Raw genomic sequence first — 24,043 nt, 5'->3', positions numbered from 1 at the left:
TATCCTGGCCTTATGCTGGACTTCCACATTTTTAACAGCAATTTTAGTCTTTGTTTGATGTAGTATAGCTTCTCTGAAATGTTTTCTCAATTCATATTCCCTGGTCAAGGTTAAAGCTCTTCTTATTTGACTGTTGCCTTGATAGTGTCTCTCCCTCCTGTCATTCAAGACCATTCATATGATCTTCAGAAATGTAAATATGTCCACATTCATAACATATTAGCTGGAGGAGAAGGAGCCTTTGTCTCTTGCTAGCTGACCAGGAATGGGGATATCAGACATTGTAGCCCAGTTCTGTATACACCTCTTTTACTTTGATATGTTAGTGCAGTAAATAATTCTCCCAATTTTGAATATTCCAAGAATTTTTATGTTGTTTTCTAATATGGACTTCTTGTAAACATATTATGTCCATTTTCAGTTTATCTAATTTGTTAAGAGTTCTTTCCCTTTTCATCTCCAAATTTAATTCATTGATATTTATTGAAATTGCTTTTATTTCTTCTTTCATAGTTTACTTTTTACTAGCTTTTGCTGATCTTGTTGTTCTTATCTCTCTTTGATCTTTAACATCTTTTGATCTTGCCCCTTCTCTTTTTGTTCTTTCTTCTCATTCCTTTGCCTTCTCTCTTGTTTGTTCCTCTTTTTCTCTCACAGCTTATTCCTGGTATCTAATCTCTTTTTCCTCTCTCGATCTTTCCTCCTCTAGTAGCCCCAAATATTGCTCATAAAATAATTCCGCTTTCTCTATGGAATCAAGTCTGGGTCTTTGTTCCTGCCAATTCACCAATATTCCTTCTGATATTAACCAGTGAAAGCTCACTCTTTTTTGATTAAACACTTTGTCAAAAACTGATATTCTTTTCTCAAATCTCTTACTCTTCTAGGTATTTATTTTAGCACCACTATTTCTGTGAATTGGATTTTATTGGGCTATTCCTTGCCATCAGTAATATGTCTGTTTCTATTGCTTTCTTGGTAAATCTTACATGCACCTCTATAAGTAATTTATTTCTCATTGCATATCTGTGGCAGACTTCTGTCTGACTCTTTACAACTATTTGGGACTTATCTGTGAATGAAAAGATTGAGAATGAACAGGCTCTGAATGAGCAGAATTCACAGCCATTGAAATAAAAAGAGGGTTTTGGGACTCATTGTGTGCTTTTACTGTATCAGGAAGCCTAGGTCAAAACAATTGTATCCTTTCCTGCCTCCCTCTTAATTATGAACAATCGTTTTCATGGTTTCAAAGTAAAAGCTGCAAGCCAGCATTCTAGATCAGTCTGCTGACTTCAAAGTTCAGAGGTTGCGAAAACTAAATTTAATTAACCAGCATAGAAGTTGTCTTTGGACAGTGGTGATGATGGTTATCGAAAGCCATAAATATTAATAATTGTAGATATTTAATTAGTATTTCAGACCAATTATATCTAAAATTATGTCACTACACTATTTCATTTTCCATCTATTGATTCCATACAAAAAGTATCTCTCCATGCACATCCTTTCCACATTGTATCTTAAAAATTCTTCTCCATTCATTATAGGCATTACTTTTGTGTAATGATCCTTGTGAGACAGGACACAGCAAGGCCAAGAAAGAAGGAGTGTTGTTTTGTTTCTATGATTGCCATCTATGTCCAGAGGGGAAAATATCAAAGGAGAAGGATAGGAAATTTTCAAATATAATGGGATTAAGCCAACAGTATAATTTCCTATATCAACTCACCTGCATTCTTTTTCAGATATAGATGACTATTCTCTATGCCCAGAAGAGCAATATCCAAATCCCAGCAAAGAGATGTGCTGATAACCTTTTTGTCTTATAAAGAACCCTTAGGGATCAGTCTGACTATTTTTTCCCTTTGTTTTTTCTTTAATGACAACCTTGGTCATCACAATCTTCATGAAACATAAAGATACTCCCATTGTAAAGCCAACAACCAGAATCTCACTTATATAGTCGTAGTTTCCCTTCTCCACTCTTCCAAGGATGTCTGCTATCCTCACTGTTATTCATATTGATTTTAGAAGTGTAAAATAGAAATATAAGATGGAATGAAGAAATAAAATGGATGAAAATTTAAAAACAGACTTCCTGTGACATCACAGTAGCTGGAAGAGGCAAGGGATTCTTCTCCCGAGCTGATTCTCTGTTCACTGTTCACTGTACCTGGCTGCTTCATTGAAGCTTCTTTGAAGCCACCACTGAGCGGGAAAGCTTGGTGGAAAAGAGGGGAGCTTGCCAGCTCCATGCGGAAAGTGCAGGCTGAACGAAGAGACTGAAGAATCTCCCCGATGTCGGCACAGTGAGAGGATGCCTGTCATGGCGCCCTGAGGCTGTGGCTATACTGCTTGAGGAAGTCTATTCATCCCAGCCAAACTAAAAGAATGACTCCCAATTGGTAATTTGAGACTGTGATTCGATTGGAAGCCATAAGGTAGTGGAGTTTAAAAACTTTCCTACTTTCAGAGCCTAAACTGAGTAAGATCGCAGTGAAGTTGGTTGGCAGTCTGAGAAGATTATCAACCTTGGATTATAAGTGATTATTGCGATCTGATTTCATCCTGTTTTTACAATTGGTGAATTTTGAATTTTGACCTACTGTTTGGGAATGTGATTCTCCACGGACCTTGAATGAAAGAGTGATGTGCTTCCTTTGATTTTCCTATCTTTGACTCAGCATTAACATTTTCTGTTGCAAAGAACGCCATTTGCATGAGCTTTCATTTTTGGATTTGCTTTGACTGCAAGAAGATTAGGGGAACTAGAGAAGTTGGTATTTGCTGCCATCTAGTAACCAAAATTGCTAACTGCACCTAGACTCATCACAGTGGACCTTCCTTTTTTTTTTCCTTTTCCTTTCCTATTTCCTTTTAGGTAGCCAGTAGGAATTAGTGAGTAAATTTACTCTTAGTGTGGTTTGGACATAACGAAGCAAGAGTGAAATTTGATAACAGGTGGTGAAACCATTTGGTGTTGTATGATTGCCTGGAAAGACTTTTTAGGAATATCCAAAATGGCTACCACGACTACTACCTTGAAGAAGAAGGCAATTACGACCTCTTCAACTTCATTTCCAGCCACCACCTCTGTGATGTTACGAAGATCGTTTGAAGATGTGGCTACTCCGGGCAAAGCATTGATGCAAGACATTGTCCAGTCTATACAGGAGACGTTGATTAAAAATCAAGAGTCAATGTCAAAGACCTTGGAAGAGCTGAAGAGGAATGTTGAAACGTTAACTACTGAGACAAGGCTGTTTCATGCAAAGTTTGAGGAGGTTCAAAATACTTTGACTAATCACGAGGAACAGATTCAAGCTATGAGATAAAGACCAAAAAGTGACCTGTAGGATGGAGCGGTTCGAACTCCGGCATGCCTTAGCTAATAAAAAATTGAGGAAGAGATTATCTTCCTCGAAATGGATCATTCTGGCTATTTCTTACGGTTTCAGAATGTCCCTGAAGAGAAAGATGAGCACCTGGACGTACTAATGGGAGAGATCGTTGCAGGAATTACTGGAAGAGATTTTGCAGAAGTTTCAAGAGATATTGACAATGTGTTCCAAGTATATACTAGTTATGCTTGGTGCAACAAGCTCCCTAAAGAGATCCATGTTCGATTTACCAGAATAGCACTAAGGGATGAAGTGTTTTGGAAAACAAGGGGCCAAGCTTTTACCTACAAAGATAACCGACTAACAGTATTGCCCCAGCTCCCGAGACGAGTATGAGACATTCGGAGGAAAGATGATTTTTTGACAACATGGCTGAGGAAACAAGGGATACGTTATTGCTGGCTTCTACCAGAAGGCCTGACGTTTACCTGGAAAGAGCAGAGGTTACGACTGGAAACCGTACAGGAAGCGCAGGATTTCACAGAGGCCTATACTAATCTTAGTGACCAAGAGAGTGAAAGTGGTAACCTAGGTAAGAGCCAAGAAGAGGTAACCCAGGAAACAACAGCCACAGAACCTATGGGACATGATAAAGATTCAGCTCAATCTGGAGAAGAAAGGGGAACAAATTTCCAAATCGAGACCAGATCCCAGAAACACAAGAACGCAGGTAAGTAGAGGTATGGATGAGGTGCTCCACCTGTTCTCCATTAATATTAATGGCCTGAACACTCCCACTAAGAGGAAAAAGGTCTGGGCTAAACTTCAAAAAGATAATTACGATATTCTATGTTTACAGGAGGCCCATATAAGGAAAGACCATTCTAAGATTTTAATTTATCCTAAACTGGGGAAGTTGTATGTATCCTTGGCCGACCAGAAGAAAAGAGCAGTTGTTGTTTACGATTGGAGAGACCTGGTGAAACATCAAATATATGCAGATACAGAGGGTAGGACACTGATGTTAGAGATTAGTATTGGCCAAAAAATAGTATTTAGTAAATATATATGCCCCTAATGTTAATCAAATGGGTTTCTTTAAAGATTTGCATAAGAAAATTAATGAATTAAATTATGAGCATGTATGCATAGTAGGTGACTTCAACACAATTGTTGATACTTCAATTGATTATGATCCAGGAAGGGGTTCTCCTAATACAAAAAAGGGCATAGGAAGGTACTCTCCAAAACATGGGATAACCTAAGAACAGAAATAGGGTTAAGAGATGTCTGGTGAGACTTCTATCCTATGCAAAAGTACTTTACATATTTCTCCCCCAGGCATAGATCGTGGTCCAGGATAGATATGGTTTGGTCAATATCAGATTTGAAAGAAGGCTTAAATTCGGTTGAAATAGGGATGAATATATGGGCAGACCACCACCCCCTGGTAATAAAATGGAAGGGGTCCACTAGAAGAGCCAGATGGTCTATGAGGGCTGAGATCATGAAAGACGAGGGATTTATAAATATGATTAAAAAAGAATTAGATAATTTTTTTGCCGAAAACAAGAGAGAAGATACTTCCATTCAAAATATTTGGGATACTGCCAAAGCAGTAGTTAGGGGATTGATAATAAAATATACAGCTATCAAATGGAGAAAGGAGAAGGCCAAACAGATTGAGTTAATGGCTGAATTGGAGAAAGCTGAAGGAGAGCTGTGTTTAGATCCACATAATAATTTGATTAAGGAGAAAATTGATCTGATTAGGCATGAGTTATCCATCCTAGATCAAAACGATTTGGCGAATAAAATTCGGAAATGTCAACAAAGCCAATTTGAGCATGCTAACAAGCCGGGCTGGTGGTTGTCATATACAGTAGATTAAGAAAAGAGGCAGAATCTAGAAAGATTGAATTTTTACAGGACTCTATGGGAAATTTGGTAGGTACTGCAGAGCAAAAAGCAAAGGTGGCCCAAGATTTTTATACCTCCTTATATAGCCAAGAAATTCATCAGGAAGATAAAGTTAAGAGTTATCTCCAGAACCTACAATTGGAGATGATTCCGGATTACTGTAAAGAAATTCTAAATGCAGAAATTACAGTTGGGGAAATAGCAGAAGCTATCAAGAAACAAGCCAATGGCAAGACTCTGGGACCGGATGGGATTCCTAGTGAATTTTATAAAGGAGTTTTTGACTCACTTAGTTGTACATCAAAGATCTATTTAATGAGGTTTTATTACACTCTAGGATACCCCGGTCCTTGAAGGAAGCCTATATTTCCCTAATCCCAAAACCCGATACAGATAAAACTCATATTCAGAACTATAGGCCAATCTCGCTCCTGAATGTGGATTACAAGATTTTTGCGACAATACTAGTTGAGAGACTCTGGGTGTTCCTGTCCCGATTTATCCACCAAGATCAGAATGGTTTCCTATCTCATAGGCACCTGAGATAACTTAAGGGTAATATTGAACGTCTTAGAATACTATGAGACACACCTTGATAAACCAATGGTAATGATTTTTCTGGATGCCCAAAAGGCTTTTGATAGAGTCAACTGGAATTTTATAATACAACAATTGGAAGTGATGGGTTTTGGGTCTCAATTTACAAGGGCAGTTCAAGCCATCTATTCTAAACAGTTGGCAAGATTACTGTTTAATGGATGACTATCAGATGAGATACAGATTTATAAAGGTACCAGAGAAGGATGCCCTCTTTCACCGCTGCTTAAAAATTTTTCAAGTGCCAAAAAGGAACAGATCCAAAGTATTATGGGGATTGTGTCAAAAAACTTAAATACTTAGGTATTTGGCTTACAAATAGATGTTCTTCTATCAAGGAGTTCAATTATTCCAAATTATTGATAGATACAGTGAATGAAGTTGAAAGATGGCGGCATATTCAGATCTCATTTTTGGGTAGAATTGCCGCAATAAAAGCCCATGTTTTACCGAAATGGATTTTTTTTATTCCAAATGGCTCCTGCAAGACTGGATAAAAACTTTTTTAGAAAATTAGATCAAATTCTAAGCAAATTTATTTGGCAGAGTAAAAAACCTCATATAAAAAGAAAAATGCTGCAAGAGCACAAAACAAGGGGTGGCTTGGGGCTCCCTATGTGGGAGCTTTATTACCAAGCTTCACCCCTGGTTTGGATAAAAGATTGGGTGATCCTCTCAAGAAAGTGCATTTTGGCAATTGAAGGATATGATTTGCAGCGGGGATGGCATTCCTTCTTGTGGTCTCAGAAAGACAAACAATCCAAACACTTTACTAATCATTATATCAGAGGAATTTTATTAAGGGTTTGGGAAACGGTGAAGAAGCAAGTTTACACACAGATTCCTAAGTGGGTGTCTCCATTAGAGGCCGAGACTCTTACGACTATGCACAATATAAAGAGGAATTGGGCTTATGGTGACTTGCTGGATGAAGTTGGGAGACTTAGACCTAGAGCCGATCTCCAAACTAGAGGATTAGACATAGACTGGTGGTCCTATGTGAAAATTCAAACTAAATTTGCTAGGGATAAACAGGAACATGGTATTTCCCTTCATTTATAAACGTTTGACAAGCTTGTCCTAGATGGCCAAAGGAAATTTATTTCCAACGTTTACAATCTTCTGTCCAATTTTATGGCAGACAGAATTGTAAATGACACGATGATTACCTGGGGGAGAAATATTGGAACAACAATTCAGCTTGATGCATGGCAAAATGTACTGTATGGAACAAAACTATGAAACTGACCCTTTCTTCCCCATTCAAAGAAAACTTTTATAAAATGATCTATCGTCGGTACCTCTCCCCCGCCAGAATCGCTAAGATGACCCCAGGATCCTCTGACAGATGTTGGAAATGTGGGTTGGCCAAGGGTACTTTCTTCCATCAGTGGTGGATTTGTCCGTCACTAGACACTATTGGGGGAAAATACAGTAGTGGTTGTTGGAAATAACAGGTGTGAGCTTCTCTCTTCACCCAGACCTCTACTTACTCGGAATAAGACCGGACAACATCGATAAGAAGGATTGGTATATATTTGTCCATGTCTCAACAGCGGCGAGAATGGCATTTGCTCAACTGTGGAAAGATGCAGACACGCCCCCTGACCATCTGATAATAAACAAGATTCTTCGATGTGCTGAGATGGACAGACTAACGTATATCTTAAAAGACAAGAAAGATTCAGTATATAATAGAAGTTGGGACAGATGTTTTGTTTGGCTCAAAAGAAGGTTAAACTTAGGAGAAGGGTGATAATATCTTCTAATTAGATTAACTAGATATTTACTAGGCTTTATAACTTTATAATTTTGATAAAAACAGACCAATTGTTTTGTAGTTAGTAAAAAGAACTTGATTGCATTGAAATGTTTGGCTAGGATGATATTAGTTAATATTAATTGTAGAGTGAGCTTAACTCTCAGTTAGTCTTGTTTGTTGTTTGATTTTAGTCCTGTGTTTAGGTGTTTCTATGTTTCGCTTCCTATATTGCTTTTCAACCATTACTGTGTGTTAATTTTATTGTAAATATTTAATAAAGATTTTTTTTTTAAAAAAAGAAAGATGATAGCTAGCTAGCTAGCTAGCTAGCTAGCTAGATAGACAGACAGACAGACAGACAGACAGACAGATAGATAGATTTAGATGACAGGGATACATAAATATAGATAGATGGATGACAGATAGATAGATAGATAGATAGATAGATAGATAGATAGATAGATAGAAGATGGATGGATAGGTAGGTAGGTAGGTAGGTAGGTAGGTAGATAGATAGATAGATAGATAGATAGATAGATAGATAGATAGATAGATAGATAGATGAAAAAAAAGAAAATTTAAAAAGAGGAATATAAATTACAAGCCTTTGCAGATGATTTAATATTTATTCTGGAAGAACCACAAAAGACAGGACCTAAACTACTAGAACAAATAGAAGAATATGGAGAGGTTGCAGGTTTAAAAATAAATAAATAAAGAACAAAAATATTGGTAAAAAATATTACAGAAAAACAAAAAAGAGAATTAGTGAAAAATTAGACATACAAATTGTGAAAAAGTAAGATATTTAGGAATACAACTAACTTCAAGATATGCAACGATAAATGAGGACAATTATTATAACTTAAAAAGACAAATTGAGAAAGATTTGGAAAAATGGAAAACTTTGCAGTTATCACTCACTCAAAGGCAATAATCAAAATGAACATATTACCAAAATTATTGTTTTTATTTCAGACAATTCCAATAAAAATTGAAAAAACCTATTTTCAACACCTCAACAAAATAATGAGGAAGTTTATCTGGCAGGGGAAAAAGGTGAGAATTAATATAAAGATGTTACAAGATGCAAGAATAAGGCAAGGTTTTGGACTGCCAAACTAGGAATTATATTATCAGGCAGCAGCATTGACTTGGATGAAGGAATGGATTGAATTAAGAAATACAAGATTACTAATTTTGGAAGCACATAATTTACAATTGGAATGGCATGCATTTTTATGGTATGGTAGAAGTAAGATACAGATATATTTTCATAGACATTATGTAAGAAATGCATTGTTATCTGTGTGGGAGAAAGTTAGAGATAAATACTATTTGAAAATTCCAATATGGTTATCAACAATAGAAGCATTGATACACCCAAATATGGTTAATTTTGGAAAGATTTTTAGATATAAAGATTTACTTACAGATAAGGGGGAACTGAAAGGGAAAGAAGAACTAGAAGAACAAGGGATTGTGATAGACTAGTATATGTATATGCAAATACAAGCAAGATATGAAAAAGATCTAACATTATATGGCTTTTATTTAGAAATGAGTATCATAGGATACTCATGGGAACAGAGGTTAAAATAATAAAAAGAAATTATAATTTTCTACTTAGTATGGAATTAGAAGAAGAACAAATAAAGGAAACAATGATTGCTTGGGCAAAAAATTGCAGATACTCAATTGAGCTCGATAGATGGCAACAGTTATGGGAAAGGAACTATAAATTAACAATGTCCACAAAGAGAATCAATATAAAATGTTTTACAGATGGCATATGCCCCCTGAAAAATTGGCAAAAATGTTTAAAGACAAATCAGCTAAATGTTGGAAATGCCATCAAAAACCAGGATCTTATTATCATATGTGGTGGACATGTTCAGAAGCTAGAGTCTATTGGAACAGAATTAAGATTTGGTAAGAGAAAATGACCCTACAACATATTGATTTAAAACTGAAGCTGTTCCTACTGGGTATGCTACCAGAGAAAATTAATAAAGAAAATGTATATTTGATTATTCATATAATAACTGCAGCAAGGATAGTATTTGCGCAAAGATGGAAAGTAGAGAAAATTCAGTTGGAAGGGGAAGTTATTAAAAAAAATTTAGACTGTGCAGAAATGAGTAGATTAACCTTGATGATTAAAGAGAGAGAAGAAACATAATATTTTAAGATATGGGGAAAATTTTATGATTGGTTGGAAAAGAAAAATAGATAAAGATTTTGATAACAAAATAAGAGAATATTATATTAAATGTATTGAATTTGGGGGAAAATATTGTAATAGAGAAATGGAAATTATAAGGGAAGAAATGAAGATAGGAGGTGTAATCAAAAAGAAGGTTACTGAAGAAACATTGAGATGAAACACGGAAGGATTGATGTATTATGTGTTTGCTTATGTAAATTTTTTTTAAAAACTTACAAAAAAAATCAAAACCCCATCCCCACCATATCCAGATTTTGATGCACAGTCAATGTCTGAAGAAGTCATCATGGAGTGCAAAGAAGACTCGGCCATGTTCTACTGTGTTTTGGGCTTTATGGGTTTTCTTGCTCTGCTTAGCTTCTCTGCTGCTTTTCTAGCTAGGAAGTTACTTGACAGCTTCAATGAAGCCAAATTCATCACCTTCAGCATGTTGGTCTTCTCCAGTGTTTGGCTGTGCTTTATTCCAACCTATCTAAGCACAAGGGGAAAATATACATTGGCTGTGGAGATCTTTTCCATGATCTCCTCCAGTGCTGACTTATTTGTGTGTATCTTTCTTCCCAAGTGTTTTATCATTGTGATGAGACCTGAACTAAACAATAAACATCACCTCATGAAGAAAAAGTTTTAACAAAACTCTTTGTTTGCCTAACATCATTTATATATACATGTTGGGGAACTTATCCACTTATACATTGAAGCCAGAAAACAATGTGCAATTAGACTGGCCTTCTATGATCCCTTATCCGCCGAGATTTGGATAGTTTGAAACGTTTTCCTTCTGAAAGTCAGTTATAACTGGGGACCATAAAAATGTATAAATAAAATAGGACATATTGATGTATTGACATTTCAGTATGTGATAGACAATACTGACTCAATATATAGATTAAATGTGAATTATGTATTCATTTTTACTGGTCATCTTAATTTATACACAAACTAGAATGTGTAAGAAGAAATGGGGATTAAACGCAAATGATCCTTTCATTTAAAAAGGGAAGACTCATTAATTGTTACTGAGACAATTGGACACTGGGAATTCTCTGGTGCATATCATGTGCAGTGGTCACCTATAAAACATGGGGTAAATTAAAAAGCTGGCCATATGTCTTCTCATTAGCAAAGACCAATGAATCTCTGGCACACAAACAATTCTTGAAAATCCATATAAATTCCATCATAAATCCAATACATGCTAGTATCCAATTTACATAACAGTCTCCTTTTAGAAAATTCAATTTATTTTATTTTATTTTTCAATTTATATACCGCCCTTCTCCCTGAGGACTCAGGAAATACAAATATTAAAAACAATTAAAATCTATATAAATTTGGCCCCAAATTTAAAAAACCACAAACCAATTAAACATTTAAAAATTTTAAAAAATTTCTTCTTAAGCCAGCCCGGCTTGCTGGAAAAAGTGGGTTTTAAGGGCACGGCGGAAGGCACTGAGGTCTTGGATTCTCCTTATCTCTGGGGGCAGCTGATTCCAGAGGGTAGGTGCCCCCACAGAGAAGGCTATCCCCCTGGGGTCACCAGCCTACATTGTTTGGCTGATGACACCCTGAGGAGGCCCTCTCTGTGGGAGCGCACGGGTCACTGGGAGGTCGTCGGTAGCAGCAGGCAGTCTCGAAGATAGCTAGGCCCTATGCCATGGAGTGCTTTAAAGGTGATAACCGACACCTTGAAGCGCACCCGGAAGACCACCGGGAGCCAGTGCAGCTCACGCAGGAGCGGTGTTACATGGGAGCACCATGCTGCTCCCATCACTACCTGCGCTGCTGCGTTCTGGACCAGCTGGAGCCTCCAGGTGCCCCTCAAGGGGAGCCCCATGTAGAAAGCATTGCAGTAGTCAAGGCGAGAGGTGACGAAGGCGTGAGTGACTGTGCACAGGGAATCCCGATCAAGAAAGGGCCACAACTGGCGAATCAGGCGAACCTGATAAAAGGTCCCCGTCAGATGTTCCTCCAAGGACAGCTGCATATCCAGGAGGACTCCCAGATTGCGAGCCCTTTCTGTGGGGGCCAAGGACTCGCCCCCAATAGTCAGTGATGGAGTCAACTGACTATATCGGGATGCCGGGAGCCACAGCCACTCAGTCTTGGAAGGGTTGAGCCTGAGCCTGTTCCTCCCCATCCAGATCCGCACAGCCTCCAGGCACTGAGACATCACTTCAAGGGCATCGTTGGGGTGGCCTGGGGTGGAGATGTACAACTGGGTGTCATTAGCATACTGATGGTATCTCACCCCGAAGCCACGGATGATCTCGCCCAGCGGCTTCACATAAATGTTGAACAGAAGGGGCGAGAGGACCGATCCCTGCGGCACTCCACAGACGAGAGGCCTCGAGGTTGACCTCTGCCCCCCGCCAACACAAACTGCGACCGGTCGGAGAGAAAGGAGGAGAACCACCGCAATACGGTGCCTCCCACCCCCAACTCTTCCAGCCGGTGCAGCATGATACCATGGTCGATGGTATCAAAAGCCGCTGAGAGGTCTAACAGGACCAGAACAGAGGAGCAACCCCTGTCCCGAGCCCTCCAGAGATCATCAACCAACGTGACCAATGCCGTTTCCGTGCTGTGCCCAGACCTGAAACCCGACTGGAACGGATCTAGATAAGATGTTTCCTCCAGGAATTGTGGAAACTGTCGCGCGACCACACTCTCAACAACCTTCGCCATGAAGCGAAGGTTGGAGACAGAACAATAGTTGGCCAATATTGCCGGATCCAGGGACAGCTTCTTGAGGAGAGGCCTCACCACTGCCTATTTCAAGGCAGCGGGGAAGTAACCCTTACTCAACGAAGCGTTGATAACACTCTGGAGCCAGCCTCGTGTAACCTCCCAGGAAGCCAGTACCAACCAGGAGGGACACGGGTCCAGTAAACATGTGGCCGTACTAAGTCTCCCCAAGATCCTGTCCACATCATCGGGAGTCACAGCATCAAACTCCTCCCAGATCACATTCTCAAGACTATTCCTCATCACCCTGCCCTGATCTACCCAGTCAGAGTCCAAATCCCCCCGGATCTGAGCGATTTTGTCATACAGGTATTGTCCGAAATCCTCCGCCCTGCCTTCCAGGGGATGCTCCCGCACTCCCGGATGGAGCAGGGAGCGGGTCACCCTAAACAGGGTGGCCGGACGATTCCCTGATGATGCAATAGAGGCGGAAAAGTAATTAAACTTTGCTGTCTTTATCGCCACTAGGTAGGTCTTAATATGCGACCTTAACAGTGTTCGATCAGATTCAGCGAGACTGGACCTCCAACCGCTCTCCAGGCGTCTTTTCCGGCGCTTCATTTCCCTCAGCTCCTCAGTAAACCAAGGAGCTGTGCGGGATCGGCACCGGGTCAGAGGCCGCAAAGGCATGACTCAGTCCAAGGCCCCACCAGCCACCCGATCCCAGGCGGCTACCAGGTCCTCAGCCGAGTCATGTGCTAGATCCTCAGGAAATGGCCCAAGCTCCATATGGAACCTATCAGGATCCATCAGGCGCCTGGGGCAGACCCATCTTATTGGCTCCGCCTCCCTGCGGTGGGGTGTAGCGGTTCGAAGATCCAGGCGAAGGAGTGAGTGATCTGACCATGACAAGGGTTCCATGTCTATATCCCCTATAATAAGATCACTCAACCACTGGCCAGAGACAAAAATCAAGTCCAGAGTGTGTCCCCCCCTGTGGGTGGGGCCATGAACTAGTTGGGTCAGGTCCATGGCCGTCATGGAAGCCATGAACTCCCGAGCCGTCTCAGATGTTTCACCGATGGACGGCAAGTTGAAATCACCCATGACCATAAGCCTGGGTGTATCAACTGCCACCATGGCTATCACGTCGAGGAGCTCGGGCAGGGCCGTTGCCACGCGGCAGGGAGCCAGGTACGCAAGCAACAAGCCCATCTGAACCCCATGACCCCATCTCACAAAGAGGGATTCACATCCGGCAATCTGTGACACAGTGGTCTCCCTTGGACTAAGACCACTGACTAATTGAGTAAGAAGACTGTGTAGGACAGCCCGTTATACAGCCAATTCCAAGGCATTGGATATACCATAGAACACAGGGAAGACAGTAATCGATAAGTGAAGAAAGTGTGGCAAAACAGTGACATTACCGAGAAAACGGATGACTCTCTAAAATAGATGAAAAAGAAAAAGAAAACTGGTCTGAGAGGCTCCCAAGAGGCCTACAGCAGTGATGGGTTGCTACTGGTTCTACATGGATTGGTGAACCAGTAGTGACGGGAGGCTCTGCCCACCCATATTGGATGCTTCTGCACATGTGCAGAGTGAGCTCATGCGCATGCACGAGCGAACTGGTAGCGATGGTTTTTGCAACCCACTACTGGCCTACAGCAACATTAAAGGAGCTGTAGGAATTTCTGGCAAGTCCTGGTTGTGTACTATATGTGACAACAAGCTTCCCTAGTCTTCATATATCTGGGCTGTGGGTTAAAGTGACAAGATGGAAGCTTTTTTTCATTCAACAAAAAGCATCCAAGCCCAGCTGCAAAAAAACCTACTTTGGCTCTGACAAAAGCATGTGGGAAAATGTGTTAAGGTGTGATGAGACCAAGCTTGAACTTTTTGGCTACAATTCCAAAAAGTAAGTATGGTGTAAAAGAAATATTGCACATCACCACATCATACCAATAGAGAAACATGGTGGTGGCAGCATTATGCTTTGGAGCTGCTTTTCTTCAGTTGGAACTGGGACTTTATTCAAGGTATAAGAGTGCTATCCTGCTCGCTCACACACATGTAATGCTGTTTATTAATATTCCCCAACAATTCCTTTCATCAAAACACCAGATCTGTCCCAATTAAGTCCAACCAATAGCAGACCAACACTAGTCCATAGGGCAGTAGCCAATGAGTCCACAAGACACTTAAAAGTTTCTCAAAAAAGTTGAGGTTTGATATTATTTCTTATTCTACTGCACCAAAGGGAGTTGGAAGTCAATGCCTTTTCTTTCTTTTTCCCTTCTCTACACTTTTCTCTTCCTTTTTCACTCCCCTGCTTTTCCTATCTCCTTTTGTATGTTTGCATTTTATATTATAAACTAATAAAAATGTAAAAGTTTCCCAAACAAGATAAACCCTCCAGGCAAAATTAAATCCAAATACAAGAGGGTTCACAAGGCACATGTCAATCCAAAGCAAGGCAGGGATCACAATGACCAGGAAACACGCAGCTAAGAAATGAACAGATTGTTCCCAGCATTGTCTCCATCTGTCTGCTGTGCTAAATAGCCAGCTTCTGGTGCAGCCCATTAAGTGGGATGAGGCTGCCTCCTCACAAGTAATCAGGCTGACCTTCCCTGCCTTAGGTGTTCTTGGATCAGTGCAGAAGGCAGTTCCTCTTCCTCATTACTGACCAGCTACAGCTGTGTGTTTTCCCCACCAAAGCCTCAGGGCTGTCCTGCTGCAGCTTGCCTCAGTAAAATCCAGGGGTGGTATTCAGCCGGTTTGCACTGGTTTGGGCGAACCAGTAGCAGCAATCGCAGGTGGGCCTGCCCACCCACCCACCCTGGCTCCAAGCAGGGCCGGATTTAGATGAAAAGAGGCCCTAGGCTATTCCACTTATGAGGCCCTTTCACCTATAGTGAAAGTGTAATTTTAATTTTGCTAACAATTTGAATGTAGGCCCCTCTTGATCTTGAGTCCCTAGGCTGAAGCCTAGTTAGCCTATAGGAAAATCCAGCCCTGGCTCCAAGTCATGCTATTTAGGCATGTTTTTGAGGCCAGGCACATGCGTGGCAGGTGCATGAGCAAGCAAAGTGCATGCAAGGAAGGCCGGTACATGCGCAGACAGTGGTAAAAGTAAGTGAAACCCACCCCTGGTCAAATCCCTCTCAGACAGCTGCTCAGAGCCATTGACCAATTCCTTTCTTGATGTGACCGGAACTGGTACATCCTCCTCCAAAATGACATCTGGCGAGGTATCTGAGGAAGTATCCAGAGGAGTCATCATAAGAGGTAATTATGAACAGTTCCAAATATCAGTCAATTTTGGCACAAAACCTTCTGGTCTGTGCTAAAATGATGAAGGGGATTTTCATCTTTCAACATGACAAGGACCAAAAGCTTCCCTCCAAATCAGCAAAAGAATGGCTTCACCAGAAGACAATTGAAGTTTTGGAATGGCCCAGCCAGAGCCTGGACCTAAAGCCAATTGAAAGTTTGTGGGGTGACCTGAAGAGGGCAGTTCATAGGAGATATCATCACAATCTGACAAATTTGGAGTGCTTTGGCTAAGAAGAGAAGGGCAAAGATTCCCAAGGCAATATATGCCATGTTGATGGGCTCCTATGCAAAAGACTGGATGCTATCGTAAAATCAAAAGGTGCTTCAAAGAAATATTAGTTTGACAATACTTACGCAACCATATTATAGCAATAGCACTTAGATTTATATACTGCTTCATAGTGCTTTTTACAACCCTCTTTAAGCGGTTTACAGAGTAAGCATATTGACCCCAACAATCTGGGTCCTCATTTTACCTCCCTCGGAAGGATAGAAGGCTGAGTCAACCTTGAGCCGGTGAGATTTGAACTGCCGAACTACAGCTAGCAATCAGCTGAAGTAGCCTGAAATACTGCACTCTAACCACTGCGCCACCTCGGCTCTTATTATTTTATTGTACATTTTTTATTTTTATTCCCCCCCCCACCCAAAAAAAAAGTTTATTTGTTTTTCAATTGAATTGAATTTATTTTTGACTTGTAGCTCATGCATTCCTGCCTCTGGATGCCCTCTGCGGTTCCAAGGTGGACTTATATCATTAATCTTCCATTGTTTAGAAACCTATCTATCTATCTATCTATCTATCTATCTATCTATCTATCTATCTTCACACTGTATTTACATCTCTATTTTGATTTATGGATCTAATAATTATATTTTTGTCTTGCAACACATAGGTTCCTGCCTCTGGAAGCTCTCATGTTTTGAAGATGTTCACATATGTGACTGTCTCATTATCATTAAGAAATTAGCCTTTTTTGTCTCTTCCAAATCCTATGGGACTCCATGAAAATAGGAGCAACTGACACTGAATAATGGTATTTACTGTCACCATCCTATTTCAACCCATGGCTGGGAGCCCCAAAGCTCTATGAATTGATTTGATATAATATTTCATTCTCTAATTTTGTCTGAAGAACATCTCAGGAAGCGAAGTCAGTCTGATCCACTTCAAAGATCTTGTTGCAGACAGAAGCATTTGTACACAGAAAGAAGACACTCATGGAAGATGTTAGTATTTGTGGAGTTGCTGTTAGTAGTATTGCTTGAAGTGGTGTGCAAGAATCCTAGCCTTCGATGTGACTTTCAGGAGCCTCTTCCTATTCGGCACACCTATCATCAGCTTGGAGACATTAATATTGCTGGTATTATTTCTGTGTTCTCAACATTTTCCGATTCCATTTCTTTTATCCATCATCCTTCTCAGGAACTTCAAGATGGGCTTATGTAAGTACATTTTAAATTCATAATCAAGCCCTGTATCTTGCTGTTTACTCACATGATGCTCAAAATATTTTCTTGAAAGTCGTAATTTTAAAAAAGAATACCTGAAGCATTCATTTTATAAAAGAATATCTTGGTGTATGTTCAAACTGTTCAAATGTTTTACTTGTAAGACAATCACAGTCACTTATTTGGTGAGATGGCAGCAAATAAATTTGATCAATCATTTTTTTTTTAAAAAAAAGCTAAAATTCCCTTAATAATATAATATAACATTTGTCTGAAGTGGTGTAAGGCCTAAGCAGGGGATTGGATTAGAAGACCTCCAAGGTCCCTTCCAACTCTGTTAGTCTATTCTAATAGTCATATCAAATTATTTCTAAGTATAGAATGAGAATCCAAAATAATTTATGAAAATGTAATTACCAATAAAATCTGGGTGACCTATATGAGAAATTATTACCTTTTTTCAATTGATTTTACTAGTAACAAAATAGAGCTACTTTCATTTGACTATAATGAGAATCCACTGGTTAATTGTTCTCACTGTTAGGAAGTTTCTCCTTAGTTCTAGGTGGCTTCTCTCCTTGATTAGTTTCCATGTTGCCTTACCTTCTGCTGCTTTGGAAAATAAGTTGGACCCCTCTTCTTTGTGGCAGCTCTTCAAATACTGGAACACTGCTATCATGTCACTCCTAGTCTTTCTTTTTCTAGACTAACCATAACCAGTTTCTGCAACTGTTCCTTATGTGTTTTGGTCTCCAGATTTTTAATCATCTTAGTTGTTCATCTCTGCACTTTTTCCAAAGCCTCAACATTTATTTATTTATTTATTTATTTATTTATTTATTTATTTATTTATTTGTAATGTGGTGATCAAAATTCTGGATGCAGTATTGCAGGTGTGGTCTTACTAATGTCAGCGTTCCAAATTAGGCTTTCTTCCAGCGCTGACATAACAAGTTGAAGCAGAAAGAGCGGAAGCTTGATTTATTGCTGAGATGAACTTTTACCTAGTTTTGTATATACAGATAGGGTTTCCTGGGAGACGAGGGTGGGGGGCTGCATTCCTGTGAAAAGAACGTGCCGGGATGTAGAGATGGATCTGTATGATGGCCAATGGGACGTGGGGGCTGGAGAGCGGAAGAGGAGGGGGTTGGAAGGAGGGGCCAGTTTGGCTGCAAATTTGAGTCAGAAATGTCGGATTCTGCTATGCTTAAAAATAAAATGTTTCATTAGACAGCTTGCGCTTGAGAATGAAGTTTATTCAAGATAGCACCGAAACCTGACAGACAGCCAAACTCTCCTCCAAATCCAGGCTGGCTGAGTTTAAATCATCCCGTTCCCTCCCAGACATCTGGTCGGACGGACTATGGCTGAAGCCAAGCTCTCGGAGGAAAGCCTGCTTCAAGAAACGGGAGGAGCAGAAGCGGTCGTGATTCCAGCCAACTTGGAAAATACAAAGGTAAAAGATAAAGAAAAACCCCTAAGTGAATTGGGAAGGGCGAGCTGGGGATGGGAATGGCAGCGAAGCCCAGACAAGGCAGCACCTCCCCACCCCACGATGAGAGACGAGGCAGAGGACTACCAACACCAAGGCTGGCCCTCCAGAGCTCAGCACAGAGAGGAGAGGGCAGAGAGGGAGGAACCACCCCAGTTCAGAGGGAAATTCGATGGTGACCCAGACAACCTCGCCCAATTCCTCGATTCAGCTGAGATATACATAGAGCGGTTCGGACACCTCTACCCTTTCCCCAGAGCCCTAGTGAATGCTATCTCGGAAGGGCTGGAGGGAGAAGCAAAGAGGTGGTCAGCATCACTCTACAAATACAGGGCCCCCCAGCTACAAAATGCGGATGGGTTCTTGCAACTATTGAGAGCCCGTTATGAGGAGGAGGAGGAGGACCCCTATGTGGAAGACGAGCTCAGAAATCTAATGCAGAGGGGGAAGCCTATCAGAGAGCATATCCGTGAATTCAGGAGAGTCATTGGGACACTGCCTCCCCTACCAGAGCGATTGCTGGTGTATTTTTTTAGAACAAGCCTAGATAAAAGAATTTCCCAAGTGACTGCCTATCGTGACATCCCAAACCGACTCGCTGAATGGTTCCGGGTAGCGATAAAAGTCGACAGAGGGCTGCGGGCGAGTGACACGTCAAAACCACCAGAGGGAAAGGAGAGAGGCCAACCAGTCCAGGGGCCACTCAATAGACGAGAAACCCCAACATCACAGCCCTCCTACAGACCAACTGCCCCACGGAGCCCACTGAAATGCTACAGATGTGGGGGAAGCGGCCACATAGCAGCAAGATGTGGAACGCCTAGACCGGGACCCGATCCACCACCCAAAGCACGGCCGGAACGAGGGCCCAAGCGCATCACCCACGTACTGCAGGAAGCTCCCCAAATCCCTGAGTTTTTCGCTCATCTGACCGAAACCAGAGGAATCCCAGACGAGAGAGATCAGTTCCCCGAACCCTATGACACGGAAGACGAAGGCGAGGATGACCCGATGGTGAGTGGACCCGTCCACCCTTTTCTTTTCCCCATACGCCTAACAGCCCCCAAAACAGGGGCCCAAGAGACTTTCCAAGCCCTAATAGACTCGGGTAGCACACGGTGCCTAATCAACCTACCCACAGTTCTAAAATTGGGAATCCGAGCTAAACAGCTCAAACAACCAATTCGCTTCGAGCAAGTTGATGGGTCCCTAGTGGGAGGAACGTATGCCACACATTTGACTGAACCCGTGAGACTAGAACTCGCAGATCACTGGGAGACGATCCGCTTCATAATAGCCCCCAAGATGACAGAACCAGTCATATTGGGACTCTCATGGCTCGACAAATGGGGCCCAATCATTTGGTGGCAAGAGGGAACCCGCAGGCTGAGAATAGCAAAGGGGCCCCAACCCCTGCCGCCCCGACCAGAAGAATTCCCTCCCACGCTGAAACCCCAAAGCAGCCCTCCACTACAGAAGAAAACACCACCAACGCAAGGGCCCCTCCCAGAAGGTGCAGCAAAACAATTGGCAGCCGCACCCACCACCGCTTGTAACGCAAACCAGATCCCAAGGGACTACCAAGACCTTGCTGGGGTATTCAGCGAGGCCGAGTGTGACATTCTGCCCCCCCACCGCGAGACCGATTGTGCCATCGAGATTATCCCAGGAGCGAAACTACCCAAACCTAAAATGTATGCTATGACGCCCCGAGAAATGCAGGAAATGCGAGACTACATAGACAAAAACTTACAAAGGGGATTTATTGAGCCAGTGAAACCAAGGGTAGCGGCGCCGGTCATGTTTAAAGAGAAAAAGGACGGCTCCATGAGACTGGTGGTCGACTTTCGAAGTATCAATGCTGTTTGCGTACACAACTTGTACCCCCTCCCCCTCATGAAAGACATGTTAGCCCACCTAGCTAAAGGGAAGGTTTTCACCAAACTAGACCTTCGAGAAGCTTATTACCGAGTACGCATAAGGGCAGGAGATGAATGGAAAACAGCATTCAACTGCCCCCTGGGTAGTTTCCAGTTTAAAGTAATGCCTTTTGGATTGCAAGGAGCCCCGGCAGTGTTCATGCAGTTAATAAACGAAGTCTTACATGAACACCTTTACAAAGGGGTCCTCGTCTACCTGGACGATATTCTTATCTACACGGAGACCATAGACGAACATATACCCCTCGTCCGCCAAGTACTGGAAAAACTGCTACGGGCAAACCTATATGTCAAACTGCCAAAATGCGATTTCCACCAATCACGGCTAGACTACCTGGGCTACCGAGTATCAAATGAGGGGATAGAGATGGACCCAGCCAAGGTCCAATCAGTTCTACAATGGCAGCCCCCTCGCACCCGCAGACAACTGCAAAGTTTTCTAGGTTTTGCGAATTTCTACAGACAATTCATCCCCTCGTTTGCGAAAATTGCCAAACCTTTGACAGACCTCCTAAAGACAGGAAGCCCAGCGATGAAACCTCGCCCGGGACAACCCCTACAGTGGGACCTGACCTGCCAACAGGCATTTGAGACGCTAAAAGGACTGTTCGCGAAAGAACCTGTCTTAAAACACCCGGATCCAGAACAGCCTTTTGTCATCCAAGCAGACGCAAGTGATGTGGCAGTAGGAGCCGTGTTACTCCAAAAGAACAACCAAGGGGATCTACAACCCTGCGCCTACACCTCCCGCAAACTCACTGATACGGAGAGGCGATGGGCGGCGTGGGAGAAGGAAGCGTTTGCAGTAAGGTGGGCCTTGTTGACCTGGCGGCACCTTCTAGAGGGAGGCCAGAAACCATTTGAAGTCTGGACTGATCATAAAAACCTAGAGGCCCTAAAAACCCCACGAAAACTGTCGCCCAGGCAAGTGCGGTGGGCACAATACTTCAATCGTTTCAATTTCGAGCTTAAGCACATCCCAGGTGGGAGAAATTTCCTGGCTGATGCCCTCTCCCGGATGCCCCAATACAACAGTGAGCGGGAGCAGGTAGTGAATGCCATCATCCCCTCCACCCAAGCTGCGGCCCAAGTGATCACCAGACGGCAACGACGTGACCAGCAAGGCCAACTTGCAAGTGACTTAACTGCAAAATTAAAAAATGAAACACTGACAGACCCCTGGTATCGGGACAATCAACATCTCTTGACAAAAAGAGATGAACTAGCATGGAGGGGGACAAAGCTCTATGTCCCACAGAGTTTACGCATCCTGATTCTCAAGAGGAGCCACGATGTTAAACCAGCAGGACACTTCGGGTTCCTAAAGACTCTGCACCTAGTACGGAGGCAGTTCTGGTGGCCACATATGAGAAAGGACGTAGACAGTTATGTAAAAAGCTGCACCATTTGTGCCACGATGAAGACAAGGCCAGGGTGCCCGCCTGGATTGTTGCAACCAGTAGCCAAGCCAACAAGACCATGGGAGGAGATTGCAATGGACTTTATAGTAGACCTACCGAGGAGCAGTGGAAATACAGTGATCTGGACTGTAATAGACTTATTCTCCAAACAGGCACACTTCATTCCTTGTAGTGGACTGCCTTCAGCCCGTCAGTTATCCAAACTGTTCCTGAAACACATTTACCGCCTACATGGAGTCCCCAGGAGAATCATTTCCGACAGAGGGGTCCAATTCACAGCAAAGTTCTGGAGGGAGTTTCTACGGTCCATAGGTTCATCCCAAGGGCTCAGCTCAGCATTTCACCCGAGCACCAATGGGGGGGCAGAAAGACTGAACGCTATGATAGAACAGTATTTAAGATGCTACGTCAACTACCAGCAGTCCAATTGGGCAGACCTCCTATCTTTTGCGGAGGTTGCATATAATAATGCTGTCCACAGCAGCACGGGGCTAACCCCGTTCAAAATAGTGAGTGGCATGGATTTTGTTCCCATGCCAGAATACCCGAGGGAGCCCCCTTCCTCAGTCAGTTTAACCGACTGGATGGCAATGTTGAGACAAACGTGGGAAAATGTTAAGAGGGCGCTGGCAAAGGCGGCTCAATCTTATAAGGACCAAGCAGACAAGCACCGAACTCCCCAAAGACCATTTCAGCTAGGAGAGAAAGTTTACCTCTCCACCAAGTACTTGAGACTTAGACTCCCGAGCAGGAAATTGGGCCCAAAATTTATAGGACCATTTCCTATAATAAAAATAATCAACCCCGTTACAGTGCAATTGCAGTTGCCACGGCTTTTGGGGAAAATTCACCCCGTTTTTCACAGTAGCCTTCTAAAACCTGTAGTGGGGTCTACTTTAAGGCCAACGCCACGTGAACCTCCTGGGCCCCTGGTTGTTGGGGGCCAAACGCACTATGAAGTGCAGCAGATTCTTGATTCAAGATGGCACAGGGGGCGCCTTCAGTACTTAATTAAATGGAAGGGTTACCCATTGTCAGAGGCTTCCTGGGTGAAGAGCGCAAACATCCAAGCTGATCGCCTTATAGCAAAATTCCATGCAGACCACCCGGGAAAGCCGGGAGGGGGGGGTGCACAGCCAGGGAGGGGCTGATGAGACTAATCTTGTTGTGTTTTCCCTATGGGATAGGTGATGTTGCAGAAGTGAAGGGAGAGAGGCCGGATGTCAGCGTTCCAAATTAGACTTTCTTCCAGCGCTGACATAACAAGTTGAAGCAGAAAGAGTGGAAGCTTGATTTATTGCTGAGATGAACTTTTACCTAGTTTTGTATATACAGATAGGGTTTCCTGGGAGACGAGGGTGGGGGGCTGCATTCCTGTGAAAAGAACGTGCCGGGATGTAGAGATGGATCTGTATGATGGCCAATGGGACGTGGGGGCTGGAGAGCGGAAGAGGAGGGGGTTGGAAGGAGGGGCCAGTTTGGCTGCAAATTTGAGTCAGAAATGTCGGATTCTGCTATGCTTAAAAATAAAATGTTTCATTAGACAGCTTGCGCTTGAGAATGAAGTTTATTCAAGATAGCACCGAAACCTGACAACTAAGGTTTTATAAACTGGTACTAATACTTTACGTGATTTTGATTCCTAGGTGGTTGAATTCCTAGGAACAGTATCTGTTGTTTGCTACGAGGCTTTTTCATATATTACAAAATAATGTTTCCAACCTCTAACCAGTATTTGCTTTGTTTTGCTTTGTTAAAAATATATATGTGCTACATTTTTCCCCCTAAGCATTTTCCTTAATCCTAGCCGAAGAGTAATATATATATTGCATTAAACTACCTTCAACTAAATGTTGTA

General features: G+C 42.2%; 1 protein-coding gene across 1 annotated transcript in view; it reads left to right on the top strand.

The window, feature by feature from the left end:
* The first annotated feature begins 3,983 nt into the window (after positions 1-3,983).
* The window catches only part of LOC117672998 (vomeronasal type-2 receptor 26-like), a 28,349-nt gene continuing 8,289 nt past the window's right edge, over positions 3,984-24,043 (top strand). The window contains exons 1-3 of the mRNA XM_087893492.1: positions 3,984-4,074; positions 5,296-5,493; positions 17,017-17,326. Coding sequence (XP_087749618.1) covers positions 3,984-4,074; positions 5,296-5,493; positions 17,017-17,326 — 599 coding nt within the window. The remainder of the gene's footprint in view (positions 4,075-5,295; positions 5,494-17,016; positions 17,327-24,043) is intronic.

This window comes from Pantherophis guttatus, chromosome 4 (genome assembly GCF_059756535.1).
Source record: "Pantherophis guttatus breed Tessera chromosome 4, ASM5975653v1, whole genome shotgun sequence".
NCBI lineage: Eukaryota > Metazoa > Chordata > Lepidosauria > Squamata > Colubridae > Pantherophis > Pantherophis guttatus.
The sequence above is the reverse complement of the archived record's forward strand: the minus strand, read 5'-3'. Positions and strand labels throughout refer to the sequence as shown.